Consider the following 23,940-nt stretch of genomic DNA (forward strand, 5'->3'; position numbering starts at 1 on the left):
GGGCCACATCTAACTCCCTCTTAAATATAGCCAATGAACTGGCCTTAACTACCTTCTGTGGCAGAGAGTTCCAGAGATTCACCACTCTCTGTGTGAAAAATGTTTTTCTCATCTCGGTCCTAAAGGATTTCCCCTTTATCCTTAAACTGTGACCCCTTGTCCTGGACTTCCCCAACATCGGGAATAAGCCCTGTCCCACTGTACGAGTTCATTCAAGAGCTCTCCCGAGTTAAAAAACAATCAAACTCGTGGAAGCACGTAGAATGTATGTAGCGGGTACGTTGGAGCTCGGGGACGTCTCTTAGCGGCTCGTAACACTAACGGCAAGTACTTGGTAAGCTCGGGAAGACGTGAAGATTTTTCAAGATATTGAAAAATGTTGAAAAATGTCCACGAGAGCCCCGAGTACCTACAAATGGCCATTACCGATAACTGAAGGGGACTAGCCCCCAAAACAAGCATAAGCTAAAGGTGGCTGCAATACAGGGCTGGCAGAGCATCACCAGAGAAGACATCCAGCAACTGGTGATGTCCATGAATCAGAGACTTCAAGCAATCATTGCATGCAAAGGATGTGTAACAAAATACTAAACATGACTATTTTCATTTACATGACATTGCTGTGCCCCAAACATTATGATGCCCTGAAATGGGGGGGACTATGTATAAACACTGCTGTAATTTCTACATGATGAAACCAAAATGTATAAAATTGTCTTTATTAAAATCTGACAATGTGCACTTTAACCACATGTGATTTTTTCTATTACAAATCTCAAATTGTGGAGTACAGAGGCAAATAAATAGGTTATAGGTCTTTGTCCAAACATTATGGAGGGCACTGTAGCTGCAGGCATCCGATAGCCGGCCAGAGCCACAGCATTGTGAAGACCAGGACAGGAATTTTAGCTGGTGCAGATTTGAACGCTCCTTGAATGCCAAAGGACATGATGCAGGCTCCCCGCCAGTTCCTACCTCACCACTGACTGCACAACTTCAGAGAGCCTGAAGGCAATGGAGAAAACCAACCTCCCTTTTGCACCTTTTTTACAACCACGGTCAATGGCTGGGTTTTGAAGCATGAAATAAAACTGGAAAAAGCTGGAGATACTCAGCAGGACAGGCAGCATCTGTGGAAAGAGAAACGGGATGAATGTTTCAGGTCAATGGAACAAATCATGAGAGGATTCTGATGGAGGATATCAGCTCAGATATGGCAGTACTTTCTCTGAACTTCACTGGGAAGGCAGCATGAAAAATCTTTGGATGTTTACATATCCACTATAGTGGGATCAAAGTCTTTTACCTCCGCTGCTTCAATCCCATGTTCTGCCGGGTTATCCTGCCTTTATACTTGGCTATTTAACTGCGTACAGCTTGGGTCTGGCCCTCTTTTCACTGAATTAAACAAAGGCTGTGGTTAATAGGTATTTGTATTAAGTGCCATGTTCATCTCAAGCACGTCAGTGTTTAGAGCTGGGTTCCATGGAGACCTATTGTATCGTTCCTCATGCTGTTTACTTGGATCTACACAGTAGCATTTCCCAGTGCAGAATCAGTGTGTGAAGAGAATGTATTTTGCTGAGAACGCTGTCTATTCCCCTCAGGCATGGGAACAAGAACCTCAAAGAGTGCAGATAATTCAACAGCAGGTAAGGAATAGCGTGGGCCTGAGCTACAGGCAGAATAACATTTGTGTCCTGGCTGTATGGGAACAAAACTTAAGGGTAAAGAATTCTACTTCCCCGCATATCACTGAAACGTTTGACTTCATTCAATGTTAGTTGGTAATATAGAGTCATACAGCACGGAAACGAGGTTATTAGCTCAACTCATCCATATCAACTGAGATTCCCCATCCAAGCAAACCCCCTTCACCTGTGGCTTGCCCAAATCCCTTTAAAACTTTTCTATCCATGTATCCATGTAAATATCTCCCAAATATTGTTATTATACCTGGCTCAACTACTTCAGCTGGCACCTTGTTCCATATACCCAAAAACCTGCCCCTCAGGTTCCTTTTAAATCTTTCCCCTCTCACCTTAAAACTATGCCCTCTTCTTGATTCCCCAGCCCTGCTTCATTCTGTTTAATCATCTCATGATTCTATACACCTCTATGATCAAAGTACCCCTTTATGAGATCTATACTCCTCTAAGATATGTAATATTTTGCAATGTTAAATAAAATCACCAATGCCTCAGAGGCAGTCTTTACCACAGCGGGTAAACAAACCCGTGGGTTCGGAGCCCAATCCAGGGACTTGTGTGCAAAATCTAGACTGACCCTCCCTCCGGTGCAGTCTGAGGCTCTATGGAAGGATGAGAGAGGGGGGCAGAGAGAGAGAGAGAGCTGGGTCAGAGTGAGCAGACAGACAGTGCAGGGCAATGAAGTTTACTGGACGGTCAGTACAATCAATCAGAATCAGACATTTAACTGAAGCCTGGTCAATTCTTTTGATGGATGTAAACAAATCATTACAACTATGATAAAGTACATGAGAGAATTTCCTCCAGATGTCAAGACCTTCTTTGTTTCATCTTCAGTGGTATGGACAGAAATGATCTGACCATGACTGTTGGGTTGTTTGCGGACGAATCCTGTGTGCACTGTCCATGTTATAAACGATGACAATACAACTAAATTATCTAGTGAGACATCCTAGAATATACACAACATTATTCTATTCAGGCACTTGTTTTAATATCTTACATTAGTTATTGGTATTAGCAAATAAACATGGGTTTTCTTTTCCATTTTTCACACTATTTGGCAAGGGAGCACTATTTGGCAATGGGCCCCAGTGATGGTAGCAAGTCCATGCAATGCTCCAACTGGGAAAATCCCATGTTTAAAGCAGTTGTCAGTGTATTGAGCTGTGGGGAGAGATGGGCTGGGAGCTGACATGTTCCCATCATTACACTACCCCCCCCCTGGCAATGGATTCACTCCAGGTCTGGGTTAGTAAGATGCTAGGCTTGGGAATATGTAACCCTGGGCGTGGGAGATGTGTTCTTGGGCTCCCGAATAAAGTGATCCTGGGCCTGGAATTATTGTAACCCTGGGCCTGAGAACGATGTGTACTGGAGTCTGAGAATGATATAACTCTGTGCCCAATACTTGTATCACACGGGATAGGGACTGATGTATACCTGGACCTAGGAAATATCTTAGAACAAAGAAGCTTTAGGAGATTAGGCATGTCCCTGAGTACTCCAACAAACCTGCGTATCCTGACTGGACGCATTATATCCGAGTGTGGCAACTACAATGTACAGGGATATGAGAGGCTGCAGAGAGTGGCGGGCTCAGGCTCCCCGCCATCAAAAGCATCCATATGAGGCACAGCCTCAAGAAAGCAACATCTATCATTAAGGATCCCCATGTCCTCTTCTGGCTGCTACCTTTGGGCAGGAGGTACAAAGCCTGAAGTCGCACACCATCACATTCATGAACAGCTACTCTTCCACGACCATCTGGTTCTTGAATCAACCTGTACAATGCTAATCACTAACGGAACACCACGGGCCACCTCTTGTACTGCCAGCACCTTGTTTCTAATTGTGTTTTTGCTTTAGCACATCATTATATTTTTGTGTTGTCGGAGTACATGTGCCAGGGATGCTGTTGCAAGCGAGATTTTCATGGTATCCGTACTTCACTGCACTTGTGCATTTAACAATATACTTGAGTAGACTTGACTTGATGCTGCACCAGTAATTGTATAACTCTCAGCCAGGCATAATATAACCCTGGGCCTGGGAATGATGTAACTGTGCTGGGAATGTTGTAACTCTGTAACAGAGACTTCTGACTTGATGATTTGAGAGAGTGAGATTCATGCCACCGTCGGTAGTAAATTGTATAACTCTCAGCCAGGCAATAGTCCGATTATTGTAGCGGTATAGCAAAGACCTCTCTGGCCTGGGTCTCATGATGTAACTGTGCTGGAAAATGTTGTAAACTCTGCCAGCCAAATAATGTCATACACAAGAGAGATGCTTGTCAAAAAGTGAACCACAGTGCTGGAGTAACTTCAGCAGCAGAATTTTTCGTGTCACCCATTCCTTCTCTCCAGAGATGCTGCGTTCTTAGTTAAAACAGAGCTTAAAGTCACGGGCTACTACGTTTTACAACGAGCTTTTTAACATTTTTACTTCAAGAGTAAATTTGACTCGTGGAAATCTTTCATCATGTTGAAAGATTTTCACGAGTTAACAAGTTTCCCGAGTACCTGCCGTTAGTGTTACGAGTTCCGACGTTCCCGCTACGTTAATTCTACGTGATTACCACGATTTTCATTTGTTTTAAACTCGGGATCACTCGTGGGTGGACTCGCACCGTGAGACAGGGGTTTAAGTCTGGGCTTGGAATTACATTGCTTTGGCCTGGGAATGCTGTAACTAGGGTTACCAACTTTCTCACTCCCAATAAGGGACAAAAGGTCAGAATGAAGGACAAATTCCTGATGGCAATTCATTGACTGACTCGGCCTTTGCTGGGTGAATGATGAGTTGGCTCGGGTGCTGGACTGCACACCCAACCGGCAGGCTAGCTGAGGATTTTTGGATCACGCGATGTCGCGCGCAAAGTCCGGCACCCCATCCAACACATGAACTGGTGATCGGCCATGAGAAGGAGGGGTGGTGGTGTCGGCAATAAGCGAAGGTCCGAAGGTCGGACAGCTGGCCGGGCTGCTGACCGACGGGGCCACAGGTGAGGCGCTGCTGCTGCACTCCATGGGCTGCACTACGTCGGGACGGTGAGGCGGGGCTGGACGCGGCGCTCAGACCCCACAGTTTCATCGACCCAAGTAGTAGCAGTCAAATACGGGACAAGGGCGGTTCCGTATGGGACAAATCAATTGAGCCCAATATACGGGATGTCCCGGCTAATTCGGGACAGTTGGCAATCCTAGCTATAACCCTGGGTCGTGGATTGATTTAGCCCTAGGCCTGGGAATGTTGTAGTTCTGGGCTGGGAATGCTGCAGTGATGGTTTGTGTGATGGCCTGGGCTACATCCACAACTCTCTTGCCGTCTTGAGCAGAGCAGTTGCCAAACCAAGCTGTGATATATCCTGATGGGATGCTTTCTGTGCTGCATCTGTAGAGATTGGAGATATGTCAAATTTCCTCTATCTTTGGCCTGGGAATGGTGTAACCGTGGGGGAACGGGAATAGTGTAAACTGGAGCCCTGGAATGATATAAGCTTGCACCTGGGAATAATGTAATCATGTGTCTGGGAATGATGTAAGCCTGAGCTGGAGATGCTGTAACCTAGGTCCAGAAATTATCTAACCTTGAGCCCAGGAACAATGGAAGCCTGGGACAGGGAATGACATGTAACCGTTTGTCTGAGAATATTGTAACCATGAATCTGTGGTCCATGTCATCGTGCATCCAGGAATGTTGCATCCCTGTTCCCGGGAATGCCCTTGGGCCTGAGAATGGTGTAATGCCGGGGCCTGGAGTGGTGTGAATCCTGGCACGGGAGTGCTGTGGCTGTGCTGCCAAGAATGCTGCAGCACACTGGCACAGCTGGCAGAAGAGCTGGCTCACAGCGCCAGAAACCCTGGTTCGATCCTGACCTCGGGTGCTGTCTAAGTCAAGTTTGCACATTCTGCTTCTGACCATGTGGGTGGTTTCTTCCCACTGAGGGATTGTAGGTTATTTGGCCACAATAACTTGCTCTGCTGAGCGTGTCGGGATGCAATAGTGAGATAACATAGAACTAGTGTGAACCGATGATCGATGGTCAGCATGGACTCGGTGGGCCAAAGAGCCTTTTGCCATGATGCATCTTTAAAAACTACAAAAAGAACATAAAACTAAACCCTGGGATCCATGTGGGCCTCTATCCTGGTGTCCATTGGCTTGTGAATGCTGCAACATCTGGCCATGCTGTTGTGACCCTCTGCTCTGGGAATGCTTTTGCACTTGCCCAGCAATACGCTGATCCAGGGCTTGGGATGCAACATTACCATTCTCCTGGATTCCATCTCCCCATAGATGCTGCCTGTCCCGCTGAGTTACTCGAGCATTTTGTGTCTACCTCTGTCTCGCTATCTCTCTCTGTTTCCACAGGTGCTGCCTGAGTTCTTCCATCATTTTCTGTTTTTAGGTTTTCAGCAGCGGCACCTTTAGATTTTCATCCTGTTACGATCTTGGGTTGTGTAAATCTCCACTTGTCCGAGCGTTATTTACCCAGACCGGCTCCCACCCACAGAGCTTTCAGGTGTTTAACGTTACGCATTGTAAACCGTCAATGGTTCCCTGTCTTGACTCCTAGAGCATCACGCAGCGCTGACAATGATAGCTGCGGACCGATCAACGCACTCAGGTCACTGCTCCCAGCTCACACATAGGAGCGCACAGCTTTAGAGCAAAACGGAACATTCATGCTGTTAAGTTTTTTTGTCTCCTCAATTTTCCCTGCTTCACTTATTCTTCCTCTTGGTTTACATAACAGAATAAAAGTTCTCCATGTGTGGTGCAAAGTTTGTCAGCATCACGGTAATCCATCTTTCCCTCCGCAGAATGTTTGTAGATCAGGAACTATCTGGGTCTGTGCCTTTGCAACTTGTTAAAGAACAAAAAACTCAGCAGGAAATGTTTTCTTCTGGCCGTGGCTAATGAAAGAACATAGAGGCAGTGTTAAATCAATGGGAAAGGTTTGAAATGTTGCTATAAAGGGCAGTAAAGCTGCAGACTGGGGCATTTCAGAATTTTGCACATGCGAAGCAAGAAATTGAGAAGAAAATGAGAAATGGCAAACAAGACAAATTTACCCTGAGAAATAAAAATAGACTGAAAAAGCCTCTAGTGCTGTATATAAAGGAAAGGATTATCAAAAGTTAATTTGTTTTGCTGGACAAATTCCATTGCACAGAAGTAAATGGCTTCATAGAGTAAACCAAACTTTCCCAGACATAGTGGAGAACACTGGGTTTAAAGAGAATAAGGAATTGAAAGAAATAACAAGGGCAAACAAAATAGGAGCGGAGAAATTAATATGAGTGAAATCCAATAAATTGCAGCCAATCTTCGGGAGGAAAATTGTGCGATTTTATTATTAAGCAAGTGGGCCATGGTAAATAGAAAATAATAGAATTGATCAAAGTCAATACAGATTTATGAAAGAAAATGATGTTTAACAATTCTACCAATTTTATTTTAGATTTAAAGTTGTTTACTAGATAAAACAGAACCAGCTTATTATGTTCTGAATGCATTTGATAAGAGAACATTTGGAATTTTACGGAGTGAAGATTGAGAATTGGTTAATGGCCACTATACATTGTGTGAATTACTGATTTTTGGGTTTTGAAGTCAGGAGTAGGGAGCTGTATCCCGGGGGCCCAGCTGATTACAACTTGTTTCAATGATCTAAAGAGGGGACAAGTGAAATCTATCTAGACTTGTTGCCGAAACAAAGATGGGTGCTGGTGAGAAATCTGACAAGGATGCACAGAGATTTTTTTGGGGGACATGAAATGTGTTGATGTCAAATTTAATTGTCACATGTACTGGGAATGGAACAATGACATGTTGACATGCTGCAGATTTACGCAATAACACGAGTAAATATATAATAATTAATAATACAAAAATGAATTATCAGATAGCCAGCCCGTAATAGTGCAAAACCAGAGCATTTAGTGCAACAAAACAAAGTCCATAATAGATTGTTGCTGAGCTAGCTAGAGTTATGGTAGGAGATTGCAGCCTGATGGTTGCTGTAATGAAGCTAATCTTGTATCAAAAGATCATGATTCTCAAGGTCCTGCACCTTCATCCCGATGTTTGCAATGAGATGAGAGCGTGGCCAGGGTGTTTTCTAACGTAGGGATCACATGTATGCAGTTACTGTAAGCATTTAGAAAAGCATCCCAGGCCTTGCACATGTCCTTAGAGTGACCACCTCCCTCCACACATCCCCCACCTCCACTCAGCTCAGATACCTCCTGCCAGAAGCACAGGCAGTAGCACTGGGAGGAGAGAGGGGTGGGGTCAAACAACTCCTGCGAAATGTGCTCCACCACCATGCCCGGGACTCTCTGACTGTAAACAAACTGCTGTTTAACAACCTATTTTCTTTTCTTTTATGATTATTTGTTCAAGGAGTATGAATCTAGCTGTATGTTGTGTTTTTCACTGCCTGGGGGAATTTGACACGGTGAGAATTAGTGATGATTTGCTGCATCTTCCATCCCTCCACTTGAGGGGATGATGAGCTGTTGGGAGAAGGATGTGGTATAAATCTATACATGGATGGTATAAAGCAATGTTTTATATATTCTCCAATAGCAGCAATTATTAATGAGGGTAGCATTGCTTATTACAATTCTGAGAGAATGATGATGCAAAGATTCATATCTTAGAGTTTGCAAGCAATTAAATAGAGTAGCAGTGGCAGAAATAATTTAAATTATTGAAAATTCTCCTATTTTTTTGCAACTTTCTAATTGCACACAGTCTCCATCCTAATGTCAGCAAATTTAAAACATATTTGTCTTCCAGAGCACTAATGAAATTTGCACTAAGGTTCTGGAGGAAATTGATTAAATTTCCCTTGAATTTTGACACGAGAAACTTACTTCGGCACCCGGCACTTAAAAATAGATTGTTTTTTCTTCCAGTGGATGGATGTTTCGGTCTGGCGTCAGAAATGTCCCCAGCTCCTTCCTGTCATCTTTGTGTCCCTTTCATTCCCACAGGATGTGGGATTGGCTGCCTTCTTGTCCATATCTGGGATCCCTAGCATGTCTACCCCACAATGATGAATGACTGGTGATATGTTTCCAAGTCAGTATGGTGTACGATTTGGAAGGAGACTGGTAGCTGGAGAAATTCCTGTGCATCCACTCCCCTTGTCTTGCTAGGTGGGAGAGCTGGCAGGTTTGGGAATGTAGTTTGGGTGAGCACATCTTGTTATGGTACACATGCATCCTCTGTGTGCTGGTGACGAGGGAATGAACATCTAGGATGGTTGACGAGGTGCTAATCAAGTGGGCTGCTTTGTTCTGGATGGTGTTGAACATCTGGAGAGTTGGTGGAGTTGCACTCATCTCAAGTGTGTTGCATCAGGCTCCTAATGTGCCTTGCAGATGGTGGAAACCATTTGGAGTGTTGAGAGTGATCAAGCAATCTATTGGGATTATAGTGGAAGTTTTGAGGCATGTGGCGACAATGGCTTGACTAAGGGAGTTGTTGAAGATGTCTGTTAGCACATCTGCTAACTCATCAGCACATTCCTTGAGCACACGTCCTGGAATGTTGTCGGGTCCAACTGCTTTCCATGGGTTGACCTTGGACAGAGTTCTCCGTGTGTCCATTGAGTCTATGATCAGGACTGGCTGGTCGGTTTGTAAGCAGGGGCTGGCTCTCCCCTTGGGTGTGGTGTTAGCTGCATCAAAACGTGCAAAGAAATTGTTCACTCAGTAATGGATACCCAGCCTCTACTGTTGTGGCCATGGTTTTTATGTGTAAAGAAACAAAGAACTTCAGATGCTGGTTAATACACAAAAGTACTACTGGATTAACTCAGCAGGTCGAACAGCATTTCTGGAGAACATGGAAAGGCGATGCTTTGTGTCGAGACCTCTTTTCAGACTGAAGAAGTCTAAGAAATGTGTGTACATTTGAGTCCCTGATTAATAGTGATCCCCAGGCACATGGATAATGGGAGAATCTACAACAAATACACCATTGAAAGTCAACGATCAAGGGTTAGACTCTTATTTTGCTGGAAATAGTCAATTCCTAGTGCTTTTGTGGCACAATTTGTTCACTTTTTGAGAAGTTTCAAATAAAATTGAACATGTGCACACATGAACTAACATTCCCCCTTCTGACCATAAGATAGCAGGAGGGCCATTGATGAGGCATTTACCAATGACACCACCCTGTACCAATGGTTGTACCAATGACCTAACCCTGAGCCATACTCGTCCTAGGGCTGAGATGATTGCCACCTTGCAACTAAAACCTCAGTGCGAGATACATCTCTGGGTGTTTTCCCTTCATTTTCTTGATGCCACACTCAGTCAAATGATACCCCGCTCTCAAGGGCAGGTCCTATCCCCTCATCACTGGAATTAAGCTCTTTTGTCCCAGGATTGGAAGAGGAGGTTTCCTTTCCAACATTTCACCTGATGCCACAAGGTTTCAGGGGCTCTGGTGTCACTGTAGAGGAGTCCAAGAGCTCCTTCTCTCTCTCTCTCTCTCTCTCTGTACACAACCGCTCCTTCTGCCCTGCTGTTGGGTCAGGATGTATCTGGAATGTACCATATTGTCTGAAGGTGTGACTCCATGTGAATGGCCACGTCAGGCTGTTGATGACTAATCTCTGGGCCTGCTCTCACAATGTAAACATCAGGCCTTTTGCCTTCAACGTCCAATGGGCTGGGAGTGACTTAAATGACCATCTTTCACCACAAGTAGTAAAAACAGAAGGAGGCCATTCAGTCCCTTATACATGCCCTGTTATTCACAGGATCACAGCTGATCTCTTACATCACCCACTATCTGCCCAAATATTCCTCAGTTCCTTTAATATCTAGAAATCTGTCCCCTCTCTAAAAGCCTCTTCAATGCCACTCTCATATCTGGCCACCACCTCTGGCAACACATTCCAGGCATCAACCATCCTCTGTGTAAAATAATCACCCCTCTCATCTCTCAACTCTGCCCCTTTCACCTTAAACTTATGCCCTCTAATTTTATTTTCCAAATGCTCACAATAACTGCATACATGTGATCCCTACGTTAGAAAAGTTACTCCAGCACTTTGTGTCTCTCTCCTGCTAAGGAACGCCCGCCCCTTGGTACTGAGAGCTCACTTTCCCCCTGCCCTCATTGACCAGTCCCACGGTGTGATTCCAGTCTGTCTCCTTTCCTGCAGGTTCCTCAGCAGCCAGCGACCATAATCCAGCAAATCCCTGGACCACAGCCTCCTCAGATTCCACCTGCCAGGAATGGACATATGAAGGAAGGTAAGCCAGCGTGTTGTCTCCAGCAGTGACAACCCTCAGCACCTGACGTGCCTCAGGGGGGTGGGAGCTAGCACTGTGGGCCCACCCACATGTAATACGATGGATCACGAGGAAGCAGCGACTGATGTACCTTTGTGACAAAGGCGATGTTGGTCAGGTAGTGGCCTATGCCTTTAAATCTTGACCTTGTTCAATGAATGTAGGAGCCAGATGTTGCTTCTCGCTCACAACCACAGCTGGAAGCAATGCTTTCCCCTTCTGTTTGCCAGGAAGCTTGCTGATCTTTGGACCTGAGCCACAGGTTGCACTGACACAGACAAGCTCAGATTAGCAGGAGCAGCAAGGTAAAGCAGTCATTATGGCTCATTTCCCACATTCCACGCTGTCGTTGGGATTAAAGACAGAGTTGGAAACACTCAGCTGGTCGGGCAGCTTCTGTGGAGAGAGTAGAACGTTCTGAGAACCTGAGGCAGAACCTGATCTCGCCCAACTCCAATGAATGATCATTGGGTGGAAATGTGAACAGCTGTTCCCTCTCCACGGTTGCTGCCTGTCCAGTGAATATCAGCAAGAGTGCAACAGCATGGAGAAAGGTACTTTGGCCCAACCTGTCCATACTGACCAAGATGCTCCATCAACGCTAGTCCCACCTGACCTCGTTTAGCCAGTATCTCTCTACACCTTTCCTATCCATGCACCTGTTCAAGTGCCTATTAAAAGTAGTTATTGTACTGAATACCAAGTAAAGTACTTTGAACTATCCTTAATGGACATCATTGGACTTTATCTTGTACTAAATATTGTATCTTTTATCTGTACATTGTGGGCAACTTTATTGTAATCGTGCATAGTCTTTTATTTGCCTGGATTGCACAAAACAAAAGCTTTTCATGTACCTTGGTACATATGACAATAATAAACTAAACTAAACTCAATTATCAATTTTCTTAGCAGATAAAGTAGGATAAGGAGAATTCTAAGATCCTATAACTATATTGAAAGCAAAGGGTAACTAAGGAGAGAATAGGACCCCTCGAGTCAGTATGTTCATCCTGGTGTGGGGGTCAAGGGAAGAACGTTCACATCGCGGCCCTATTCCCACCCAATCTTTCCACCACCACACACAAGAAGCACAAGACAGACACCATTGTATGCAGATGCCGAGAAGTGTGTTCAGCTCTGGCTGAGCAACTTCTAATCTTGTGTGTGGACTCGATTAGAAGAAGATCCTTGTGTGGAACCATGAGAGGTGGATGAGCTTCTAAATGAATACCTTTTTGTCTGTATTTACCACAGAGAATGTGATGGGAACTAAATAGTTCAGGGAAGGGAACATTGATGGAGGTTATAAGGAAGGATGTTACTTAGAATTAGAGAATTCCAATGTTCACACCATTGAGCTGTAAGCGACCCCAGTTGAACTCTGGAAATGGAGGAGACCAAGGACAGAAACGTCAGTATGGGAAGGGATGTTAAAATAATTTGCAACCAGGAGATCAACAGGTCTAGGCAGACCGAGCACAAGTATTCTGTTCGTGTTTCCTAATACCTCTGATCTGTTGTAACGAAGGGGCCTGTATTCCTGACGCTAGATGCGTTTCTTTCCCCAGAACTGGTGGAGCTGATGATGATACAAAATGCACAGATGCACCAAGTGATCATGAACAACATCACCATGTCAGCACTCTCCAGCTTTGGGTACAACACGCAGCCACAGCCTGCCAAACAGGTCAGAGGTCATTTGTTTTCAACCTGCCCTCCCCACCACCACCAACGTTCCTGTAACCCACTAATGTTGGCACTCCAGCCAGTCGCTGGAGATGACGGTGTGGAGTCCCGCTCATTCAGCACTCTTTGATGCATTGACAGAATGCCACACTGTTGGAAGTGTCATCACTTGAATCCGTTGCTGAACTGAAGGGCCCTGACTGCATTTGCAGGGATTCTCTGTGTTAGCTTCACTGAGCAGCAGGTGAACTCTCAAGGACTCGATCAATAATCATCCCACAAATAGCATCTCAACGATTGGATTGTGGTGACAGGCCAGTTGTCCCACAGTGCCAGACTTGGCAGGTAACAGTTGGGGTGCTCCCTGAGTGTTGCCCTCTTGGTTACTTTGCATTGCCTTGGAAGTCTCATTTAGTGAAGCTTTCACTGCCAGATACTCAGTCTGAAAAACTGGCCGGACCTGAAACGTTACCTGTCCATTTCCTCCACAGATGCTGCTTGACCTACTCGGTTTCTCCGTACTTTGAATTCCTTCAGTCTCTTGCGTCTTAAAAAGACGTGTATCTGGTTGTGAGGACACGAGGAACTACAGATGTTGGAATCTTGAGCAAAATACACCGGGTCGAGCAGCATCTGTGGTAGCTGAATGGAATTGTCGATGTTTTGGGTCAAAACACTGCGCTAAAGTTGTTATTAATAGCAGGGTGGTGGAATGTATCCATATCATACTAATAGAAAGAGAAATCCGAGGCAAATGACAGGCAGAAATAGCTATTCCTGACACAGATGGAAAGAAGAGTGAGTGACCTGAAGTCATAGAACTCAACACAATGTTCCCAGACTGAAGATGAATGTTAAATACACCATTAATCGGAATGGAAGAAGTTAAGATTGCATTGGGTCCCATTTGAATGGTGCAGGAGGCCACAGGCAGAAAGGTGAAGAGTGGGAATGGGAAGAGAACTAAAAAAGCAGGCAAAATGTAGATACAAAGAACTGCAGATGCTGATTAATACACAAAAAGGACACAAAGTGCTGGAGTAACTCCGCAGATCAGGCTGTGTCCCTGGAGAACATGGATAGGTAATGTTTTGAATCTGAAGAAATTCTCGACCCAAAATGTCACCTATCCATATTCTCCAGGGATGCTGCCTGACCCGCTGAGTTACTCCAACACTTTGTGTCCTTTTGTAAAACAAGCAGGCATTTGGAGGCTCAGGATCACAGTGGAGGACTGAATGCAGGAGCTTTGCAGAGCAGCCACCCAATCTGCGCTTGCTTTCTCCAATGTAGAGGAGGCTGTTCAAAAAAATCTGATTGAATCTTCCCACAAATGGGATTGATAGGGAGACAACGTATACATGTGAAGACCCAGAGTGTTGGAGGAACTCAATGGGTCAGGCAGCATCTCAGAAGAACATAGCTAGGTGACATTTCAGGTTAAGACACTTCTTCAGGCTGATCCCAAAGTTGTCCCGACCTGAAACGTCACCTATCCACGTTCTCCTTAGATGCTGCCTGAACTGCTGAGTTACTGCAGCATCTAAGGAGAACATTTATAGGCAACGTTTCAGGTCGGGTCCCTTTAGTATCAGTCTGAAGAAGTATCATAACCCAAAGTGTTGCCTATCTATATTCTTCTGAGATGCTGCCTGACCCATTGAATTACTCTCTGTGTTTTCCCATGTATATCTTGTTTCCCTATTAATCCCTTGTGCGAGAAGATTCTTATGTATATCTTGCAGAAACAAGGAACTGCAGATTCTGGTTTACAAGTGTTGTACAGAAAGATGTCAGATCTGAGAATATTATGTGTGTTTATTTATTGTGTTTAGAATGCAATATCAATCAGGATGGAAGAGAGTGAGCCAGACACAGTTTACCACCATCACTACGAGCCCTGGCCCTACCCTTCGTATCCCACATGGCCGACACTGCCACCCCAGGTCCTACCTCAGCTGTACCACCCGATCCGACTACCGCAAGAGAACCTGCAGCCAACAGTGCGGCACATCAGTCGAGACGGACGTCCAAATCCCCGGAGAGAGTTGTAAGTGTTCTGATCGTGGAAGGAGATTTAAGGCAGAGATTGACACAAAAAGGTTCGGTAAACCAGCTCAAGCTTTACTGATCATCAGCCGGCGGAAGTGATGGGGATATACCGGTCAAGTAAGCAACAGACACTTGACTTCCCCGCGTCATCACTTCAATGAACAAAGATTTGTACGGCGTACTTAGTCACATTCCAAATTATGTTAGTCATGGTCACAAGATGCAGCCAATAACATCACTACAGGACGAGTCTCAGCTTGTCAGTTGGTCAGCCATGATCATATCGAATGACGGTGCAGGCTCAAAGGGCCGAATGGCCTACTTCTGCACCTATTTTCTATGTTTCTATGCTTATCAATTAGTAGACTCATTTCAAAGGCATCATATCAGACAAGACATTTCAAAGCTACTAATAACCCCAATATATATCAACCTATGACAAGCCTGTGGTTGTCTCTCTCTCTCTCTCTTATCAATTGGTACTTTTCCACTAGAGAAAACCTGCTTGAGAAGAAATATGCTACAACCTACAGTATCTCTTATATATTTAAAAGCATTTAACCTTTTCAAAGATAGATCAGCCATGATTGAATGGTGGAGTAGACTTGATGGGCCGAATGGCCTAATTCTGCTCCTCGGACTAATGAAGGGTTTACACAGCCTTCCCATTAGCTAATGTCAACATCAACAGGAACCCGAGATGATAATGTATCCCAGATCGGGAGGTTTGGGGTTCCCCAAAAATTTGGATTTGGATTCATCTAGGATTTGGGATCATTGGTTTCAGTAGGTACTTGTCAGCAGCTCCTTGAGTAAGGCTCTTATGTTCCAAAGACGTGCAGATTTGTAGGTTACTGATGGTTGTTGGGAAGAAGCTGATGTCAGTTGACTGATGTCAGACTGAAGGCAGTCTGAAGAAGGGACTCAACCCGAAACGTCACCCATTTCTTCTCTCCAGAGATGCTGCCTGTTCCGCTGAGTTACACCAGCATTTTGTGTCTACATTCAATTTAAACCAGCATCTGCAGTTCTTTCCAACACAGGTTTAAGGAGAATATTAGAAATCTTTAGCAAAGTAAATGAAATGTTATTTTCTGAAGGGGGAACAGACTCAAACTATTTAGCAAAATGTGTGGGAATAAACGGAAGAACTTCTAAGGAAGTGGGTGATTAGGACCTTGGGTTTACTGTCCACATGGCTGGTGCCATTGGAAACAATCAATGTTGGCAAGATAATTTGGATCAGGACTTGAAGGTAGAAAGCTACCCTGGAGTAATTGACTTGGTTGGCATCAGGATTGAGGTTAGGTCAAATGGCATTGTTCTGAACAGATTGGGCATGGACAATGGGTGGAATAGCCTCTTTCTCTGCCACGTTGACTCTACAATGCCTTCAGAGACCCAGTCATTTTCATAAATGAATGGAGGCTCTGGGTTAAACGTAGTTGATCTTCAGTGCTGATCAGCTGGGTATTATATCCAGAAAACCTGCAATTAACAAACCCCTTTCAGATCGGATGGTTTATTTGTTCAAAGTGGTTTGTGTTAACCAGAGTTGTTGGATTGTTGTCTCCTAGTAAAGCGGTCCCTCCACCTCCACCACCCAGTGCCACAGGGACAGTGGGAGCAGACGTCCTCCCGGCCTCAGGTAAGCACCAATTGCATTGCTCTCCTTGGTGCCTTATGCACTGCTTCCCCCCTGTGCACTTCCTGGATCTATGTGCAAAGACAGCACAGGAAGTGGTTCATCCTTTAACCAGACGTGCAACTTCACAAGAACCTAGAGTTGAGTAACTCAGCGGGTCAGGCAGCATCTCTGGAGAAAAGGAATCGGTGATGTTTCAAGTCGAGACCCATCTTCAGACTGAGAGTCAGGGGAAAGGGAAACAAGAGATATAGAGGTTGATACAGATAGATATAGAACAAATGAATGAAAGATATTCAAAACAGTAACGATTATAAAGGAAACAGGACATTATTAGCTGTGAAGGTAGACAACAATGCTGGAGAAACTCAGCGGGTGCAGCAGCATCTATGGAGCGAAGGAAATAGGCGACGTTTCGGGCCAAAACCCTTCCGTGGCTAGGTGAAAATGAATTGCAGACAATGGGTCTCAACAAAACGACTTTGAACCTAGTGCAACAACTTTGGTGGGGGAGGAAAGGAGAGAGAAGGGATGCAAGGGTTACTTGAAGTTAGAGAAATCAATATACCGCTGTTACTCCAGCTTTTTGTGTCTATCTTTGGTTCAAACCAGCATCTGCAGTTCCTTCCTACACCTAGAGTTGAGGACTGGACAATGAGTAGAGCGGTATAATTTCCCATTGTATGAAAACAATAGACTAATTAAATAGAAGTGAAGGATAACAGTTGTGGTTTGGTTACTTTTTTTCTAAAAATAACAAAGCTCAGTACAGAGCAGTATAGTGTGAACTTAATGAAATGTAAATGTATTTCTGGAATGATTTTTGATACATTGGTGTTTCTGCCTTTGCTGTCAGCTGGGTGTTGCCTGCATGAATAGAGATGCGTGATTAGACGCTCCATCCCATTGAGTTGCCTTATTCACCAGCAATAGAGAACGCACATTTCGCTGATTTTCCCAATATCACATCTTTGAGGGGAGATTGTTCCTGATTTCCACCACCCTTTGAGTTAGAGGCCTTATTCACCGCACTTCCCTTTCAAAAGTCGTTTGGAGGTTCACTCCGAAACTGAGCATTTTGGTCATTTCTCCCGATTTTAGCTTTGACAATATTTGTCTGCAAAAGCTCAAATTGAAATTGCTTCATGTTAATTGTAAATCTGCGGGGAAAGGCGGGGTGGTTGATGGAGTCAGGTTTCCAGTTTAAAAAGTAACAGGCCATGTTGATATGGCACCTTCCACACTCTCTGAATGCTCCTTCCTGCCAATTTATGGACCCATTATTTAGTTTAGTTTAGTGATACAGCAGGGAAAGAGGCCCTTCAGCCCATCGTCCCCACGCCGACCAGCGATCCCCAACACTAATACTATCCCACACACAAGGGACAATATACAATTTACCAAAGACAAATTCACCGGCAAACCTGCACGTCTTTGGAGTGTGGAAGGAAACTGGAGCATCCGGGGAAAACCCACGCGATCATGGGGAAAACTTACAAACTCCGTAGTCAGTATCGAATCGGGGTCTCTGGTGCTGTAGGACAGCGATTCTACCGCTGCGCCACCGTGCTACAGTGTTGCAATCCAGGAAGTTTCCAGATGTTTCTTGCTTTCAAATTAACTGAGACCTGGTCTTTGCTCTGCAGAGTATTACGATGCGGCTGATGGTCCGATATGACAGGCTCCGGGTCCCGCTCCAAGAGGATCCATTCGCGAAGCACACATCTGGCTCAATAACCATTGAGACCCAAGTGCCTGGCAGCTGCCGTCTCAAGCAGTGATTCTCATTTAATGCCGCAATAAATATGAACTTGGCTCAAGACCTTTGCTGTTGTGTATTAGTCCCCAGCCATCTGCTCGATGCTCTGCCATTCAATTTACTCTTGCCTTTGGATAGAGAAGAATTCGAAGAGTGTTAGCGATCCAAAATAAAATACAGGGCTTCGGTAATGTTTCCAGCTATCCCTCTCCTTAGACAGAGTCCTGTATTTTATACAGCAGCCCTTTGGAATGGTTGGGAGAGAGGAGGGGTTGTAGTAGGCAAATGAAGGATGGAGGGAGTGGGGGAGAGGATACATTTGGAGTGAGCGGAGGGGTGAGAGTGGATGGAAGTGGGGATTGGAATAGGTGGAAGAGGGGAGAGGTTGTTGTGGGTAAGAGGGAACGGGTTCTAATGAGTGGGAAAAGAGAGGGGGCGGAATGCTTGAGGAAGTTCGAAAGAACTGGGGAGCAAAGGGGTGGGATTGAATGGGGAGGGGATTCAGTTCGAGTGAGAAGGGGAGGGGGGCCAGCGGAGGGGAGGGGTCAGTGTGTGAGGGGAGTGAGTGAGAAGGGACAGGGGAATCTGAGTGGAGGTTTGGTTGCATGCTATCCGACCACATCTAGAAATGAATGGACAGTTAAACAGCTGATAAGAAGATGAACCTCCAAGGATATTGTTATCCTCTACTTAGGCAAGAGTCGGCCTGAGAGAGTTGAAGACAAGGTTGAACCATTCATTGCCACGTTCAGCCAGAAGTGCCCAGTGGTCCATCGCCACTTCATCACAATCCCTAGCCAAAGAAGCTGCTAGATGTAGCAAAGGCTTCAGGGCCAGACCATGTCCAACTGTAGCACTGAGGACAGGGGGTGAGCGTGCACAGCATCTAGTAGTGTGCTCCACACTGCTACATCCAGAACTAGCTATACCTGCAGCCATGTGTTCTGTACAGTTCCTGTACTGGAAACTCAACAACAATGTGTAAATCTGCCCAGGTATGTCCAGAGAAAGCAGGATAAATTCAATCTGGCTAATTATTAACTAATCAGTCTCCTCTTAAGGATCAAAAAAGTGATGGAAGCTGGCATCAGCAGTACTCATAAGCTTGGCGGGGTGGGAGATTGCAACCTTCACGTGGTCCGCCCTGTTTAGACGAATGCAATCAACCTGGCGTGCACAATCAAGTAAGATCACATAGAACAAGTTGTCCTACAACTTTAGGCTGTGCACGCCATACGCAAGAAGAAAAAAGATAAGCTTGGCCAAAGAGCTGAATTCATGGATAATTTTCTCTGCTCTTGAGACCAAGGCAGCATTTGCCCAAATGCTGTAGCATGGCACCCCGGTAAAATTGAAATCGATTGGCAATAAGGCAACAACTTCAGTAATTGATGAAAAAAGGTGGTTGTAGTTGTTGGAAGCCAATCATCCAAGTCCAAGCACGTCACTGTACACCTGGGCAATTTACCATGGTGAATTAACCTTACAATTCACACATCTTTGGGATGTGTGGGCAAACCAGTGTTTAGAAAGGAAATGTATGCAGTCACACGGAGAAGGCAAAATCTCCACATACACCAGATGTCAGGATTGAATCTACGTTCCAGAAATTGGAAGATATTGGGGGTAATCGGGAGGTTGGCTGCAACCCATTCCATGAAGCCTATGCCATGAAACCACAGTGAGAATTTGTTGCTGCCTATTTAGGGGGGATGTCACAAAAAGACAGGCCCAGGATGGAGCCTTTCCCTTTCCATCCTGATGGCATCATGACTGGATAGTATGGACTTCTGGAGAGCTCACACGTGCAACACATCATGGAGATAATGTCGAAGATAGACACAAAATGCTAAATCAGCATGTCCTAAACCAAGGGTGATGTCATCCATTCCTTCTCTCCAGAGATGCTGCCTGTCCTGCTAAGTTACTCCAGCATTTTGTGTCTATTGTTGGCTTAAACCAGCATCTGCAGTTCCTTCCTAGAGATGGAGATAATGTCAGCAGGATACACATTCAGGCATCACATACCATCAAAGGAATGGATTTGTATTGTACTATCTCCAGGGATATCAACTTTAATTGTATTATATATATTAATTATTTGCACACATGCTGTGATTTCTATACAATTTAGCGATCTTTAAGTCCTGCAATTTATCCCATAGGCCGTCATTATAAGATCATTTTGTAAATTCACAACTTTGGTGGCGAGGAGTTGAAGAAATATATTGCTAAGTATGATTATGATATTCCCTTTTCAGTTATATTTCAACCTTTAATACAGAGGCTCAATTTGTCACAATGGTATTAAAATGTGTAAGGAAAAGCTAGACATAGAAATTAATAGATGCCTTGTATAAAGCAGCCCTGTGGGCCAATGGGATACATCTTTGAGATCTCATCATGCGTCTGCATAATCTCGCATTTTTAGTGTAATTATATATTAACATTGAATGCAATCCTGACTAAGACGCACATCTAAAGCTGAATTACAGAAAAGAGAATGAGATCATAATCATAATCAAAGTATGTTCGGAATATATATTAGTCTGGAGGTTGGAGACATCTGAGAGGCGTAGGAACAAATGTGGGTGGTTGGTGGTGAAGGATTCTCCAAATGAATGTTAAAAAAGTTGGAACCCAGAAAACAAAAATTTCAGAAAGTCTCTAAAAGAGATAATTCTGGAGAAGGAAACCAGCTGACTCGTACATTAGTGAATACAACATAATGGCCACCTAGCTGCTGATGAGGGTAAGGCAGCAAAGACAGAATAGCTGACAAAGCTGTGTAGCAACACACACTAGGTGTCCCACCAAATAAGGCTAAAGTGTCAAGATATTGCTAAGCAAAGTGTCCCTCCGTCAAAACAATTTTTTTGCAACTGATAATAAGAGCTACTTGATAGACCACCCACAGACTTTTATATACAAAGACATAATTTTAAAGAAAAGGAGTATGTTGTGTAAAATGGAGTGTGTTGCAATAGCCCTGGGAAAGGATGGGAGTTAGGTGCAATGTCTGCAAGAAAATGGGATTAATAAACACTGACAGAGACCACCATTCACTTCCAAGTTAGGTAAGTAAGAGAAGTTCAACTGGCTTCTATCTCCAGACCTACTACACTGACGGGGTGACTGATCAAGCAAGTGATTATAACACTGATGCCCCAAATCCATCAGGGTAGTGATAAAGTGTGGTGTATCATTTGCAAAAGGATTTGAACACATCTCTCTATCCACATCTCACAAGTAACTGAAAACTTTTAGCAAATCTGTCTGACTTCGTGGAAAAGCAACATGGATTACAAATTGGCCAGTAGTTCTCATGGACAACGGGACTCTGAAATGAAGTTTTCTAAAAGACAGTGAGCTGAGAGAAAATTCTGAAGAACCTGCATATGTAAACAGCTTTCTCTCAACCCCAATGCTGTAACTATCAAAGATTTACAAGCCTACATAAAAGCAACAAGGAGAGAGCCAAACATCAGGATCATTACTCGAGTAAAATACATGCACAAGCTTTTCAGAATGCTATTACATATTCCCCCAACCAAGTTTGGTAGACAAAAATGATGGATAAACTCAGCGGGTGAGGCCTGAAGAAGGGTTTTGACCCGAAACGTTGCATATTTCCTTCGCTCCATAGATGCTGCCTCACCTGCTGAGTTTCTCCAGCATTTTTGTCTACCTTCGATTTTCCAGCATCTGCAGTCCCTTCTTAAAAAACCCCAAACCAAGTTTGTTCTGTTAATGATTAACCAATGTCCTTTCACTGTTGAACTGGTTATGCAGTCAAATAGGATGAAGTTTATGCAAAGGGTTGTGTCAAACTGTGTGGAGTTTGCACATTTCCTCCCACTTGCTAAAGACATGTAAATTGGTAGGTTAATTGGTTCACTGTAAATGGCCTCTAGTATGTAGACAAGTGGTAGAATCTGGAAGGTGATGATGAGAGTGTGGGGGAGAATAAAAAAGAGGGATTAATATAGGATTATTGCAAATGGCTGCTTTATGGTCGACATGGAATTGGTGAGCTGGAGGGCTTGATTCTGTGCTGTATATTTGTGTGAATCTACGGGAAGGTGGAAGTTTGCACCAAGCATACAATAAATCAGCTGGATGCACTCTCCATCAATAGGGAGGTTTCACGGCAGTCGGGTCACGACCCATGGATTCTACAATGGATTACACGCGATGAACCGCAGGTAAGCACTAACAGCCTTACTGTTGATGAAATGCAGTGAGCAAACGTGATAACTCCCAATATTTTCAATTCCGATATCTTCACGGCCAATGTTCGCCAAGGACTTTAGCTGTTGTTGTCCCTTCAGCTCTCGCTTCTCTTTACCTTCATTTCGCTTCACTTTTGGAATTCTGAAGTTGGGTACATGTCTCTCACACTTACCCCGACTTCCACAATTTTTTACAGTTGAAAAATTCAACATTTTGACGGTTTTTAACAGGTAGGAAAGTACGCGTTTCTTGCATTAATAACATATACCGGAAGTTACGGATGTCCTCCAGATGGATTGAGCAGCTCCGTGCGTCAAGCCCTATGACCCAGTGACCTTACGTGCAACCCCCCTATACAATAAATCAGCTGGATGCACTCTCCATCAATAGAGCCATAGAGCTCTATACAGCACTATGCAGTAAGTGCTTGGTAAACAGAGTTGTAATACAATGCAGAGCAGTTGAAAGCTTTTGCCTGCTTGTGATATTTGAATTATAATGCGGTGCCTGGATGGTCGAGAATCAAGATGTATTTTCATATATAGGTTGGAAAAACCAGGAATCTGAATTATAATTGAATGCCCGACTGGCTCAGTAATTTTGAAGTGTAATACAATGTTCGTCCAGCAGAGGTCTATCCTTTGCAACTCAACGCCCTGAAAAGCAGAGAAACCTGAATTGGAACACAGTGCCTTGGCAGCCGAGATACTCAGGTTGGCAAACGGTGTTTGTCCAGCTGAGGCTTTTGTACAGTTTGTCCCTGCAGGGCTGGCCTTAAGCCAATTGGACCAATTGCTCCCAATTGGGCCCCCGCACTAGAGTAATCTACTCTCGACTCGGGTAGATCTACCCCAGGTGGAGGGGAGAGAGGGGGGTGGAGAGAGAATAGAGGGGTGGAGGGGGAAGAAAGGGGTAGACAGGGAGGGGGGTGTGAGTGGGAATGGAGATGGGGGAGAGGGGGAGGTGGGTCGTTCCCTCATGGTCCCGGGGCAGCGCTCCCGCCCCTCCAGTCGCCGTGCTTTACGCACACAACCTGGCTCCACCCCTCTCTCTCCCCGGGGAGACGCGGTGAGCAATACAGGGAGGGCCGGGCCGGGGGTTGGAGCAACGATTACAAACCTCGGCCTCAGTTCACACCCGTCCACTCGGACCCTGGCATCCGCTCCTGCTGCCAGCCATCTCCCTTCTCTCCTTCCCTTCCCTCCCTCCCCTACCTCACTCTCTTTTCCCTTTACTCCTTCCCTCCCTCCCTCCCTGTCTCTCTTCCCTTCTTCCTCCCTTCCACACACACACACACACACACACACACACACACACACACACACACACACACACACACACACACACACACACACACACACACACACACACACACACACACACACACACACACACACACACACACACAACTAAGTTAGGATGGGGTAGAAGTCCAAAGGGTAGGATGGGGCTGAATCCCAAAATGTAATGCCTGGACTTTTTGTTTGCCAATGGTTATTGGTTTTCCAGGATCTAGTTAATTAAATT

General features: G+C 44.8%; 1 protein-coding gene across 2 annotated transcripts; it reads left to right on the plus strand.

Moving 5' to 3' along the window:
* The first annotated feature begins 576 nt into the window (after positions 1–576).
* LOC129710227 (proline-rich protein 29-like) lies at positions 577–18,501 on the plus strand. Of its 2 annotated transcripts, XM_055657073.1 has the most exons (6): positions 577–1,652; positions 10,906–10,996; positions 12,607–12,725; positions 14,560–14,774; positions 16,354–16,424; positions 18,068–18,498. In XM_055657073.1, the coding sequence occupies exons 1-6, from the start codon at positions 1,572–1,574 to the stop codon at positions 18,097–18,099; spliced, it is 609 nt and encodes a 202-aa protein (XP_055513048.1). In that variant the 5' UTR covers positions 577–1,571; the 3' UTR covers positions 18,100–18,498. The 2 variants fall into 2 exon arrangements, with proteins under 2 accessions (XP_055513048.1, XP_055513049.1); XM_055657074.1 differs by lacking the exons at positions 577–1,652; positions 10,906–10,996 and adding an exon at positions 11,358–11,589 and having other exon boundaries at positions 18,068–18,501.
* The last annotated feature ends 5,439 nt before the right edge of the window (positions 18,502–23,940 follow it).

The sequence above is a fragment of the Leucoraja erinacea genome, chromosome 27 (assembly GCF_028641065.1).
Source record: "Leucoraja erinacea ecotype New England chromosome 27, Leri_hhj_1, whole genome shotgun sequence".
Lineage (NCBI taxonomy): Eukaryota > Metazoa > Chordata > Chondrichthyes > Rajiformes > Rajidae > Leucoraja > Leucoraja erinaceus.